This window comes from Urocitellus parryii, chromosome 8 (assembly GCF_045843805.1).
Source record: "Urocitellus parryii isolate mUroPar1 chromosome 8, mUroPar1.hap1, whole genome shotgun sequence".
In the NCBI taxonomy this organism is placed as follows: domain Eukaryota; kingdom Metazoa; phylum Chordata; class Mammalia; order Rodentia; family Sciuridae; genus Urocitellus; species Urocitellus parryii.
In genome coordinates, this window is record NC_135538.1 from 108,017,781 (window position 1) to 108,032,258 (window position 14,478).

General features: G+C 48.5%; 1 protein-coding gene across 1 annotated transcript in view; it reads right to left on the reverse strand.

Annotated features, from left to right (window-relative positions):
• The window catches only part of Ptk7 (protein tyrosine kinase 7 (inactive)), a 67,632-nt gene that overhangs the window by 14,257 nt on the left and 38,897 nt on the right, over window positions 1-14,478 (reverse strand). The window contains exons 2-10 of the mRNA XM_026383431.2: window positions 9,299-9,586; window positions 8,750-8,852; window positions 8,201-8,391; window positions 7,956-8,106; window positions 7,129-7,277; window positions 6,633-6,899; window positions 2,951-3,084; window positions 2,659-2,794; window positions 2,393-2,512 (exon numbers count right to left, since the gene is read on the reverse strand). Of these exons, the coding sequence (XP_026239216.1) occupies window positions 2,393-2,512; window positions 2,659-2,794; window positions 2,951-3,084; window positions 6,633-6,899; window positions 7,129-7,277; window positions 7,956-8,106; window positions 8,201-8,391; window positions 8,750-8,852; window positions 9,299-9,586 (1,539 nt within the window). The remainder of the gene's footprint in view (window positions 1-2,392; window positions 2,513-2,658; window positions 2,795-2,950; window positions 3,085-6,632; window positions 6,900-7,128; window positions 7,278-7,955; window positions 8,107-8,200; window positions 8,392-8,749; window positions 8,853-9,298; window positions 9,587-14,478) is intronic.

Sequence of the window (14,478 nt, forward strand, 5' to 3'; positions counted from 1 at the left end):
TAAGCCATCACTCCTTATTACCATAGACAAAGTCCAAACTTGTGGCAGGGCGCAGTGGCGCATGCCTTTAATCCCAGCAGCTTGAGAGGCTGAGGCAGGAGGATTGAGAGTTCAAAGATAACCTCAGCAACTTAGCAAGGCCCTAAGCAATGTAGTGAGACCCTGTCTCTAAATAGAATATAAAAAAAGGCTAAGGATGTGGCTTAGTAGTTTTAAGTGCCCCTGAGTTTAATCCCTGACACCAAAAAAAAAAAAAACAAAAAAAAAAAAAACAAACTTCTGTGCCAGATGTTGGAAGTCCATCACTATTTTTTTTCCCCCCAATTACTAGTCTCACCTTCTCCTACTGCCCATGCAACATTCCACTTCTGCCAAACTGGACTTCTGAGTAGAACAAAGGTTGGCTTTGTTTTTATCTCACTGCCTGTCACTCCTCACTCCTAGAACCAACCCATTCTTGCTATCTGCTAATATCTCAGCCTCCAGATTCATTTTGAGTCCCACATCCCCTGAAGAACCTACAACCCTACTCCCACTCCTACTGTTAGTGGGAATGTAAAAATTGATCCAGGATGCAGTGGTGCATGCTCATAATCCCAGCAACTTGAGAGGCTGAAGCAGGAGGATCACAAGTTCAAGACCAGCCTTGGCAACTTAGAGAGGCCTTAAGCAATTTAATGAGACCCTGTCTCAAAATAAAAAATAAAAATAAAAAGGGCTGTGGATGTGGCTCAGTGACTAAGTACCCCTGGGTTTAATCACTTGTACCAAAAGAACAAAACAGCTGGGCGCAGTGGCACACACCTATGATCACAGCTATTTGGGAAGCTGAGGCAGGAGGATTGCAAGTTTAAGGTCAGTCTCAGCCACTTAGTGAGGTCTTAGGGAACTTAGCAAAACCCTGTCTCAAAATAGAAATAAAAAGGGCTGTGGATGTGGCTGGGTTGTAAGCACACCTGGGTTCAATCTCCAGTAGCAAAGAAAACAAAACTGGCCAATCCCTTTAAAATCAATTTGGCAACTCACATCAATCCCCTGCCCTTTTTTTTTTTTTTTTTTTTTTTGCAGTATTGGGGATAGAACCCACGGGCCTTCTACCACTGAGTTGCATTGCTGGCCCTTTTTATTTTGAGACAGGGTCTTGTTAACTTAACCAAGATGGTCTCAAACTTGTGATCGTACTGCCTCAGCCTCCCAAGTAGGCTTTCACCACCACACCCAGCTGTTCAAACCCTTTTATACATAATTATTCCATTTCTGGAACTCTTTCCCAAAGGAGGTAGGAGGATCACAAGTTTGAGGCTAATCTGGGCTATTTAGTAGGACCTAGTCTCAAAATAAAAATAAAAAGAGCCAGAGATGTAGCTCAGTGGTAGATTGCTTGTCTAGCATGTGCAAAGCCCTGGGTTCCATCCCTACTATCACCACTGCCCCCCCCCCAAAAAAAAGGAAAAGAAAGAAAAGAGAAAACATATAAAATGATATATACTCAGGCATAGAAGCATATGTCTGAAATCCTAGCAAGAGGAGAATCACAAATTTGAAGCGAGCCTGGGCAACGAAGTAAAACTCGAAATAAAATTTTTAAAAAGGGCAGGGAACATAGTTCAGTCTTAAAGCACCCCTGGGTTCAATCCGCTAGTACTGCAAAAATAAGTAAATAAAATTTTAAAAATATAATAAATGACATATAGTTGGGCTGGGGGTATAGCTCAGTGGTAAAGTGCTTACCTAGCACATGAGAGGTTTTGGGTTTGGTCCCCAGCACCACACAAAAATTTGATTTTTAGGGGCTGGTGTTGTGGCTCAGTGGTTGAGCACTTGCCTAGCGTATGTGAGGCACTGGATTTGATTCTTAGCACAACGTATAAATAAATGAATAAAATAAAGATCCATCAACAACTAAAAAAATTTGTTTTTTTTGAAACATAATATATAGTTATTATCTGTACCTTGTTTCTAAAATAAGCCACATCTTACTCATCAAGCTGAATAAGTGAAAACTATATATATAATAAATTGCTATGTAAAAACAAAGAGGCACAGAAAAAGGACATACACTCAAGAAAATGGATAATGGGATTACCATCCCCACCCCCCTCTCAAAATTTTCTAAAGGAGGTCACATTACTTATGTCAGAAAGAAAAAAATAGGACTTCACAGCACTGTCTTGATTGACCCAACCACTTGCTGCCTTGAGACGTCTTCCGTTTTGTCTAACGCTGCAATTTGACCCTTTCTGGATCTGGCTTTTCCTTCGTAACTGGATTATACATCAGCCCTACATCTCTATCTATCACATTTCCTGGTGTGGTGCTGGGCACTCAGTGGGCTCTCAGACATGCACACCTATTAGTGGACTGCCCTGCCTCCCGTGTACAAGATACCCACCTGCCCGTACCCACTTAATTGTGGGCTTCTCTCGGCCGGTGGCTGAGCAGGGCACAGTAGCCTCCTTATCAAACTCCATGCACTGCTGTGGCTGGGGTGGCGGCGTGAACTTGAGCTTTTCTGTTTAAACAGAAGGCAGGCAGGTGGAGAGAAAGAGGAGAAACTGAGGCAGCTAAAGGCTAGGGGCAGACCCGCTACTCCTTCCCCATCACTTTCCTGCCCAGACGGCCAGGCACTCTCCCCGCACATCATACACGCTGGCTCACCCAGCACTTGGACACGAGCCTGGGCCTCAATGCTGCCGGCTGGAGTGCTGCTCACACAGCGGTACCATGTCCCATCGTACACCTCCACGCTGTTGATGCGCAAGGTCCCGTTCTTAGAGATCTCGAACCTCGAATCCTGCAGGACATGGTCAAGAGGTACAGCAAGTGAACCCACACAACAGCTCCCTGCAGGCAGCCTCAAGGGGAAGAGAACTCTTGGGGTGAGCAGAGACAAAGAAGCAGAAGGAAATCCCCTCCTACAGCACATCCACCAGCAACCTTCTCATCTCACCTCAGAGATAAGCATCTGGTTCCGGTACCAGATGACCATGGGTTTAGGTGTGGCCTGGGTTAGGCAATGCAGGTAGCCTGGTTTGCCTTCCTCTAGCTGGCTGTCTTGGGGCTTCTTCAGCCATGTGGGCACAGCTAGAGGGACAGGAAAGAACAGGGAAGGCTGTTTAACAGGTCTCCAGGGCTGGGGATATAGCTCAGTTGGTAGAGTGCTTACCGTGCATGCATAAGGCCCTGGGTTCAATCTCTAGCACCACCCAAACAAAAACAAAAAACAAAAAAACCCCCAGGTCTCCAGAGCCAAAGGACGCACCCCCAGGAAGTTCTAATATCCCACTGGGCCCTGAGTTCAAAAGCCAGAGGCTACTTGAGGGATTACTGCAGCAATAAGCTCTTAGGGTAATTCCAGCTCCTTTCCAACATTATCTTAGTTAATGTCACAATAAACCCCCAAGGTAAATATTCTATTTCTTGCTAAGAAAACAGGTTCAAAGAAGTAATGGTGATTGGCAAATACATAAAATACATAAAATGCTGGTGTATGTAACTCTAATACCCTGACTCTGAATTCCTCCACAACGTGCCAAGGCTCAGTGCTTAGATAACTGTTCTATTCTAGCCATAGTAGCTCCCCTAAACGATCTCATCCAATCCATGACCTTCAATAACAAACCCATACCCTGACTCCTGACTGCCCACCTCCACCATGAGCTTCAGACTTGTAATACAGATGCCTATTATACACAGCTGCCAAATGGAAATTCAGGCATTCAAGCTTCGTGAGTATAAAGGAGAACACATCATTTCCACCAAAACCTGTTAGATTGCTTGCAATGATAGCTGTCAACTGTCTTCCCATCCATTTCATCTCCTTAATGTGATGGTAACACTTTCCCCACCAAAAGACACCCCATTTCTCTACTTCCTGGAATGTGGGTGGAATCTGGGTGGCCAGTGACTTGCCTTGTCCAACAGAACATAATGAAAGGACTGCAGCTCCTGCTTTTGCACTCTTGGAATCCAGCTTCCACATGAGCAAGACTGGCCTAGCTAACTGGAGAAGAAGGCTCTGTCAACTGCCAGACTTGTGAATGAGGTCATCGGGGACTAGCCTGCCACCAGCTGAGCTATGAACTGACCACAAACGTGTGGGAGCCCAGTTGACAGCACATGGAGCTGAAACCCCCCACAGAATCAAAAGCAAATCAACCGGGTTTAGGAGTGGCTTGTTATGCGGCAGTGGAAAACTGATAACACTTTAATACAGGCTGAAGTCCTCGCTAAGTCCTTACAAGGTCTCTACCTCTCCAATGATCTTAGTTGCTCTCACCACCATTTATTCAGCTCAGGCCTGCACACTATGCTGTTCCTCCAACTCATAAATCCATTTCTGTCTTGGGGTCTATCACGTGGCTCATTCTCTCCTTAAGTACCAACTCAAATGCTACCATCTACTGAGGTCTTCCCTAAACTTCCCTTCATCCCATCCCGGTCCTCTGTCACTTACCCTATGTTAGTTTTTCTTTATAGCTGTACTGCCACTTAAAAATTATATATTTGTTCATTCAACTGTTTTTCTCATTTTCTTCATCTCCCCACTAGAAGAAAAGCCCCACAAGCAGAGGAGTGTTTGCTTTGCTCCCCACTGCATTTTTAGTCCCAGAAGAGTACCTAGCATGGAGAAGGCACTCACCTAATCTCTGCTGGTCTAGACACAGTCCTGGAGCTTGCCTTTCTCCAAACTCTACCTTCTACCAAGCAGCAACTGAACCAGCCTTGCTTTTATCAGGCACCCTTCTCAAATTCCACAGGCCTCCCTTTCGAAAGTTACACAGAACACCCAGCATGGGTCATTCAGTGAATGATCAAGACCTGTAGTTCCCAAACTTGAGCATACATAAGCACCTCAGAAGCACTTGTTAAAGACACCTCTGCAGATGGGGAGTGGGGCCTGAAGTCTGAATATTTAAAAGAATCCCTAATGAAGAAATGACCACAGACCCCATTGGAGAAAAGCTGACTGCAGCTTGTATTTGTCTGCATGTTGCTGTCTAAGTGTCCTGAGCACCTGTTCTCTGTGTGCTGCAGCTTCCCACTTGAACCAGTACCGGAACATGAGAGAGAATATGTCTTTTGAGATTCCAGTATCATATATATGAGAATAACACCATCACAACTTTACATTTACAGAGTTCTTTTCATGTTCAAAACTTTGCAAATTTACCCACATGAAAAGATTAGTAATGTAAAGGTAAGTGAAAGACACAGATAACAAAACAGTCTGTACATGTATGTGTCTTTGGATATACTATAATTTGTATTATATATCCTTTGAAACTATCACAAAAGCTTGCAATGAGATATGATATAAAGAAATAGAAAACAGGGCTGGGGGTGTGGCTTAGTGGTAGAGCGTTCGCCTAGCATGCATGAGGCCCTGGGTTCGATCCTCAGCACCACATAAATGTAAAATAAAGACATGGTGTCCACCTAAAACACTTAAAAAAAAAAAAAGAAATAGAAAACAAAAATAAATAAATCCTACTGAACACAGTGGCATATACCTGACAACCCCAGCTACTCAAGAGGCTGAGGTAGGAGGATTAAAAATTTGAGGCCAACCTGGGCAATTTAGTGAGACCCTATCTCAAAATAAAATTTTTAAAAGGGCTGAAGATGTAGCTTAGTGGTATAGCACTTGCCTAACATATTTAAGGCCCTAGGTTCAATCCCCAGTATGACTAATCAACCAAATAAATAAATCCTTATATCTATTGCAAGGTATATACAAGGCTTTATCCTATGTGTTTTGGTCATATCTATTGCTCCCCCTCCTTTTTTATTGGTACTGAGGTTGAACCAGGGGTGCTATTTCATTGAGCTACACCCCTAGTCCTTTATTTTTTATTTTTGAGAAAGGATCTCTCTACATTGCTGAGGCTAGCCTCAGGTTTCTAAGTTGTTGGGATTACAGATGTGTACCACCTGCTCCTGGCTCGTAAGTAATATATTTATTAAAGAAACTTATAAAATATAACAAATATGAGAAATTAAAACACAGTGAAAATCATTTATTATTTTGTCCACCATTACTTCCTGAAAAAGAAAAACAGGATTTTTTTTAAAAAAATATTGTTTTAGTTGTCAATGGACCTTTATTTATTTATTGCAGTGCTGAGAATTGAACCCAGTGCCTCATGCATGCACACTGAGCCACAACTCTAGACCCCAAAAAGATCTTTTTTATATACTGCATTTGATCTTTCCAACAACCTTGTAAGGTAGATAGTGGGTTATTGACCCATTATATGTATGAGGTGACTGAGGCCTAGCAAGGCAGATGACATGCTATCCATGGTTATTCTACTCATTAGAAACTGAGTGGACCCAGGTCTCCAGACTCCCAGTCAAGTGCTCTTTCCTCTGCGGCAAAAGGACCATTTTCCTGTGAGTGCTGTAACTATTTCCTCTAATGTGCTATGCCAAACTTTGTGCCTGGCTCCCCACTTTCTTCCAACATCACCTCTTAGCCGGTGACCGACCCCCAAGGCTGGGGGGCCTAGTGCTAAGAGAGCCTCAGTTGAGCACCAAAGAAGGCTTCGTCTATTACACCAGAGTCCAAGCCCTCCTACGACATGGGCTTCCCTCCACCTCTCCTCAACCTTCAGAGAAAATGGACTCACTGGCCACAGTGATATTGAGGTCCTGTCGCCGTTGACCAGCCAGGTTGGCTGCATGGCAGGTGTAGACACCAGCATCGCTCTCGGCAGTAATGGCAAACACCAGTTCATGGTCCTTCTGGTAGACTCTGCCATGGGTAGGCAGCCGGACTCCTGCATGCTCCCACCATACACTGGGCTCTGGCAGACCCTGGGGAGGCACACATGCCACACGCTCCTCGCTGCCAGCTGTGAACACCCGTGGCTCAAATGGTAGCATGTCTTCAATCTCTGCAGGGTTATAAGGGGAAGGTGACCAGCCTGATTTCTCTGAGTCCTGGGATACATGATGTTTTCCCCCAGCAAGCCCGGGGCCCCTTCCAGTCACAAATCCTCCCCTGTAGCCCTCTATACCACCTCTTACTAGCCCTATCCTCCTCCTCCCTCTGTTCTCCAGCTGGTAGCTGAGTGAAAAGAGGAGCCTAAATATCTACATGTCACTGCAGCACCAGGGGCTCACCTGCCAGGTGAAGCTTGGCCTCCAGGATGATGGGTGGACCCCTCTGTCCCTGGCCAATGCAGCGATAGGTTCCTGCATTGCGTGGTCGGACCTGGGTCAGCAGCAGGGACCCATTGGCAAACACTGTGGCTCTGCGGAGATGTGGGGGACTACAGAGGGGAGAGAGGGCTATTTGGAAGAAGTGGCCCATAGGCCTCCTTCTGGAAGGGCATACAATGGAATTCTATCCTGAAGAGGTCAGGAATGTCCTCAAGCCTAAAGCCAGGCCATGAGCCTCAGAGCCTAAGGATCCATACCCTCAAGAACCAGGGTCATGCCTGACACTACAAAAGTGCTATTTGCTTTCCTAGAGCCTGGGCAAGGAGCAAAAGTCCCAACAGAGGGACTAGATGCTCCTAGAACCTCTGGAGGTATTTGCCTCCTCCAAAAAGTGTGTAAGTGTGTGCATGTGTAGTGTGAATAGTGTTTTTGCCTTGGACCTTTCTATCCAGAAGGTGATCACATAGGTCCCGTGTCCCTCCCACCCTTGGATCTCTAACTCTTTTCCTCATCCCAGAAGACCCAGGGGGAAGGCTGGAGGGGGAAGAAAGCCATCCCTAGCTCACAGGGTGCCTTCATATGAAATGCCTTCATATGACTCTTCCCTTTGTTGGACTCATTTTGTGAAAACAAAACATTATACTGCCATCTGCTGGAAATGAGAAGTAATACATGTACAAATCCATGATGTTTGTTATTTGAACTAAATCTGCATCTCCTTGGGAGAACATATATGCAGTCCACAGCCTATTTCACAGTACTGGAAGGCTCCCAGCCAGATGTCTTACCGACTGCGGTTGTTGATTGGTGTATCATCCTCAAAGACCCACTGCAGGTTTGGGGGTGGTTGGGCTGAGAACTGACAATGGAACATGGCCTCCTCATTCCTTGCCACTACCACATTCTGGGGTGCCAGCACCACCCTGGCAAAGCTTTCATCTGCAATGAGAGGAAGTGCAGCAAGGTCAGCAGGCAGGGTAGTAAGCGCTCTCCTATCTTGGCCTCGCCTCCTCTGACCCCAAGCCAGGCTCACCTGCAATGCTCAAGGAGAAGTTCTGGCTACTGCAGGCCTGGCCAAAGGCATTGTGGGCACAGCAAGAATAGAGGCCACTGTGATCAGGACTGGCCGGTCGAAGGGTCAGATTCCGCTCCTTGCTGCTGACTGTGTGATTGCTCTGGCTGTCAGAGAGGGGGGTCCCATCTCGGAACCACTGGTAGGTGGGCCTGTGGGGCAGAGGAGGTCAGTAGCAAGGAGAAAGGGATACTCAGTGGACAGGACAGAGAGACCCTCAGTCTACAAATGGAGAAACTGAGACCTGAGGAGGGGAAGTGCACAAAGGCACACATCATTCAGAGACAGAATCAAGAGTGAGATTCCAGATCTCTCAGTTCTCAGAATCTAGGCTCACTCAGCGCACAGTGCTGGCCCTCCTCCGATCCCCAGGGGCTGGCATGGAGCAACTAGGGACAGGCGAAGAGCACTGGTCAGGGGAGCAAGGTCCAACTGCAGAGGCTAGGATTTGGGGGGACATCCTGCTTGTCTAGAACAGCCCTCTTTCATCCACCCTCCTTGGCTCCTTACCGAGGGTGCCCGTCAATGTGACAACGAAGCGTGACCTGGGTCTGTGGCTGGATCTCAGCTTCTGAGGCTGGATGCTTCAGGACCACAGGACCTGCCTCAATCCCTATAGCAGAGGCCACAGTGGCAATGAGGTCAGAGCAGCAGCAGAGGGGAAGCAGGACAATCAGGAAACCACTGAATTGTAAGGCTCTGGATACAGTGACCACTGGGGCCCTGGCTGGTCAGGCCTGAAATGTGGCAGGCGGCCTCACGGCCCCTCCCGCAGCAGAAGATAAATGGGCCAAGACTTGAAGGGGGAAAAAAATACTTTTGGAAAAAATGAGATTCTCAGTAGAGTATGTGCTTAGCATGGGTTCAATCCCCAGCAAGAAAGAGAGAATTCTAACTTCTTCTTATCTACATAAGCAGAAAGAACTGACCACAACTGCACTGTCTTCCCCTTTCAACGGGCAATGAGAAAAGCTGAGCAAAGGTGGTGAAGGTGGTGTCCCCAAAGCTCAATAGTTAAGGATCTGACAAGGGTCCCAGGTACTGTCCCCAGGTTCTCACATTTGATGTTGAAGGTGGCATTAGCACTTCGGACTTCCTCTCCGGTGACATTATCCCGAGCCACACATTGGAAGGCACCAGAGTCCTGCAGCCGGTCCACAGCTACAAAGCTCAGGCTGTTTCCCTCGGCAAAACGCCGTTCAGTATCTTGGACAGGGGCCCCATTGAGCAGCCAGTACAGATGCACTGGGCCCGTGGCTTCGACTTTACAGAAGAGCAGGGCCCGGCGCCCCTGCAGTGCATCCTGGGAGGACGGCTCCTTGATGAAGACAATGTCTGCCTGGATACCTGCAGATGGGGACACAGAAGAGGCAGGTTCAGGAGTTGCAGCTTCTGTCTGAACACAGCCCACCATGTATAAAGAAGGAATGGGGTCGTGTACACAAGACGTGTCCAATAAGTACAGGGATGAAAAAAATCACATTACCACAACTGGCAAGGATCCACTAAGGAACTTAAACTGCTGGATGCTCTGCAGAATATAAAGATGGTGCCCTCCTTACAACACCTGCAGGACCAGATCCTGGGAGGTCTGGAAGCCAAGCTGAGGAGCAGAGCACAACAGCAGGCAACCTGGCCCGCGACCACATCCTGATCAAGACACTGAGCACAGTTAAATCCTAGGAAGATTATCTGCACTCACACACACACTGAGGATACTGGTGGAAGTAGCCAGGGGACAGAGAAGCTTTGAAGCCCACCTAAAGGTGCTTACCAGCCCAACATTCCTGAGGGGCTTCCCCATCACTGGAAAAGCCAAAATTCTCTAAAAACCTGGGCTATTGCCAAAGGCATGCCAAGGTCACCCTTGTGTCCTGTGTGCTATCCCCAAGAATCTGTGAGTCAAGTGGTACCAGGTTTTCACCTGAAGCCATTCCCCCTCCAGCACCACCATTGTTCAGCTCTGGCCAGAGAAGAAGGACCAACCACAGACAAGCGGGCTCTATGACCAAAGGTAGAACTGCAGTCAGTGGGAATAAAGGAAAGAGAAGCCTATACTGAGCACAGATGGGGTACGAAGGCGGAGGGCGGGGCTGGGCAAGTGGGCGGCTGGTTACAATGGCAGCAGGAATAACACTGGGCTTTACTCCTGGCCCATGTGGGCGTCCTGCAGAGGCCTTAAACTGCTGGGCCTTGAACATGGAAGAGGATGCTCCCACTGCCCAGAAGAAGCAGGCTCTGCTCTCAGCCAAACTAGGACGTACAAGGACAGGGAGACTCACGGGGTCTCAAACCAACGGAGACTAATTGTGGCCCAGAGACCACCCTCCAAGACCCTGGAAGTGGGGTTTGGTTCTTTAAGGCATGAAGTCGGTGTCAAAATAAGACCGGGGCTGGGTCCAGATGAGGGATTGTCCTGGTGTTGGTCCATCTGCCAACCTGCCAGCCCACATCTCCCAATACAAAACAGTTGTGGAGCTAGAAGCAGCCCAGAGCACCCCTATTACTTCTCCATGGAGCACTGTGCTTCTCGGAGTGGATAATTCACCGGGGTGGGCCATCCCACCCACAGTGGAAGTTAACAAATCTGCCTTCAGGCACTGCTGAGCACCCCTAGTCATCATGCTAATCCAAATACACCCCTACACATTTCCAAATGCTACACCAGGGTATGGCCCTGCCCCAGCCTCACATTTTGATCCAACTTCCTTATAGTACAGATGGGTAAATCCAGGCCCAGAAATGCAAAAGATATGCCCAAGATCAGACAGCTCACATATGGCAAAGCCAGGATCGCAACACAAAGAAGCCAAGTCCCAGCTCCACACTCTTCCCAGCCCCACCCTGGAAGAATCTGATCCTATAATGGGGAGTCAGTCACCTTCCCCACAGTCAGCAAGAGAAGTAGACAATGCCAGGCTCACAAAGGCAACCAGAGAACACTGGCTGAACTGAAATAACCTGGAGGCAATGTGGGGCAAGACCTGGCATCTGGAATACTTCCTGACCACTTCTCATGACACATGCAGGCAGACTTAGGCTGCGGCACCAGTGGATCTCTATAAATGTGACTCACCAAAATCTTGGGCTCCTCAACCTTGAACTCTCAAGATACTAACCAAAAATCAAAGAGAGATCTCCTACTTTCAAAGTGTGGGTGAACCCCACACTTACCCACCCAGCTTCTGCAGGTATGTTGGGAAGCCAGAAGCCTCACTCACACAAAGGGATGGTTAAGGGTTTGGATTCAGGCAGGTTGGGCTCAAATCCTGTCACAATTAGTGTTTCTGACCTTGGGCAAGTGACAGAGCCTCCTCTGCCTCGTTCATGAGGGTGTCACGGGTTCTCAGTGCATTAATTTGTGAAGTGCCTTGGCCAGAGTTCACCTGCAGTAAATGGCAGCTACTGTTAAAAACCCCATGATCGTCCTTCCTGCTCAAGGATTTGAATCCTAAGAGCATTAGAAAGCTCCCCTCTTGCCAAGGCCCAGGACCTGGAGAGGAGAGAGCCACCAGAGCAGAGGAGAGGTCTGAAGAGAACCACCTGGTGGTAAATGGGATGGAGGAAGGCCCTGGGGTGCAAGAACTGCAGAATACTTTCCATAGAGACCCAAGTTGTAAGAAGAGCCAGCATAACTCAGAGGGACCCCAGCTCAGCTCAGCCCCAGCCACCCCCACCTCTGCCTCCAGCATCTCATCCTGGGGCCTGGGCTGGGCTGCTCCATGGCTGTGGTGAGAGATGCTGCATTCCCAGACTGCCACTCAGAGCCCCCTGCGCCCCCACGACAGGGCCTGGGAAACATCAAAGCCAGCCCCGCGGGGGCCTCTGTCCTGACGTCAGCTCACAGCAGGTCCTGGTTAGTGCTTGGCTGGGGCAGACTTAGATGTTTCAAAAGGCAGGGAGAGCAGCCTCCAGGCTTCTCCCAGTCCCTGCTGTGAGCAACTCAGCCAAGAGACTCCCCACTCAGGAGGCTGGCCTGGTGCTGTGGCACCCATGTTTGCTCAGGAGACAGTCTGAATGTGCCTGGTCTGGCCATCTGTATGGCTTATAGGAAATACTGGGCTGTTGCTCTGCTGGGGGGAAATGGGCAGGAAACTCAGAAGCAGCCTAGGAGTCCCCAGCAACAATGGCAGACTTCAGGAAAGAAGGGCTGGAACATAAGGGGCTCTTCAGAAGTTTTGCTGATGCTGATAACAAGAAAGGGAGGAGAACAATGGCAGAGAAAGACAAGTTTTTTGAAACAGCGGTAACACCTGCTTCAAGGTGGCACATTCCTGCCCCTTCTTCCTAATTTGAGGATGCCCTAGGGCTGTGGTCTGGAAGCACACTGGTTCTGGGCCTCCAAAGCTGCCCCTGCTCTTAAGACTGAGCCTCACCACACATCAGCATCACCCCTACCATACACACGCCCTCATGGAGTCACCTGGAGGCCACCTGCTCAATACCGAGCTCTGCTGCTGCCCTACAGCCCTGCCCCTGCCCCTCCCTAGCAACACCACCTCATGTGACCTCTCTGCACCTTTCTCCAAGCTATGAAATGTGGATACCTGGCCTAGCAGACAGGTAGCGTGAGGGCTAAGTGGGTTCATGTTGGGAAAGCCCACATATAGCACGGGGTTAGGTCAGCCACTTCCCAGGTAGGAGCTTGTCCCACTGTGCATAGTGGACCCCAGAAGTCCCTTGGCAATGACAGGCAGATGGAGCCATATGCTCACACCAGGCACCCACCCCGAAAAGCTGAATCTTTGAACCCAATAGGGAAACTTCCAAGCCATGTCCTTGGTCCCTAACAGCTATCCAGACACAGACACTTGCCCTGCTTGCGCCTTCAGCCCCAGCCCTGCAAAACAGGGCCAGTGGGCAACAGTCCAACTCCCCCAGCAAGCATCTGGTCTGGTGCCCACCCTCCTGATTGCTCTCTGGGCTCCAGGCCCAGTAAACTGTGTATATATAAGTGTGTGCACACACATGTGTAAACAAGAATGCTATGGGGAGCAGTGAGCAGCAGGAAGTTTTTCCTAAGTACTCCAGCTCTAAGTAATTCTGGCTACTTTAGTCTTAAGAGTACCCATCTCAACTACTCAGCTCTCAGGAGCTGGTCTTCCTGGTCTATGAAAACCATCCCCAGAACTGACACAGGCCCCAGAACTACCAGACATGACTACCTCCTCTCCTCTTATGAAAGAAAATTCCATTCTTTGGACAGATGCCTCAAGACTGGGTTGAGACACCAATATCCTGGTTAGTGAGGAATTTCATGCTGCCAAAACTCCCCCAGGAGTATGCTCCAGAAGAGCATGGGCACTTCGCATGGTGCTATGTGTGGGATCATCTGAGTGACTGTGACCCCTCCGACATACCTGGCTGACTCCTCCACAACCAGGGCACACCAAAGACTCAGTTGCTGGCTTCAGGACCTGTGGAGGACATCCCGAATTCTAGGTGGCCCCTAGGGCCCACCAAAGTGGCTCCTGTTAGTGCAAACAGGCCCAAGGAAGAGCAGCACCAGGGCACAGGCTGGGACATGCAGCCCTCAGGTTCCCTGACCCATGAGAAGACTATTGTCTTCACAGAACTCCACCATCTAGAAACTTTATTTTCCCAATTTCTTTTGGTGCATTATAATTAGTACATAATAGTGGGATTTGTTGTAACATATTCTTACATGCACATTATGCATGCAAACAATATAATTTGACCAATATCATTCCCCAGCCTTTTCCTGTCCCTCTCCTCTTCCTGGTCCCTTTCTTCCCTGATTCTCCCTTTGATTTTTAAGGGAAATTTAAGGTTCCAAGTGAGAGGTCCTAGAGCACCAGGGTGTCTCACCACACACTCAGCAGCTTGACCAACCCTCCTCTCCAAGGGGCTGCCACTCTAATGCAGTCTCTTGGCCTTTGAGGGCTTTCAGTCACCATGCTTTTTTGACTGTTCTTGAGCTGCGAGGAAGGTCCCACTGTGCATAGTGGACCCCAGAAGTCCCTTGGCAATGACAGGCAGATGGAGCCATATGCTCACACCAGGCACCCACGCCGACAAGCTGAATCTTTGAACCCAATAGGGACATTAGTAATTTTGGAGGAATAAATCAGTTGCTGCAGGAATAAGTCACGTGGATGAACAGTAAGCCCAGTCATTTCCCAGTTTACTCAAGTTGGCAGAACCACAAAATACTGCAGGGGTATTTGTGATTCTGGGGATTGGAATGTTCTTCCCGACTACCACCAATACACTGTATA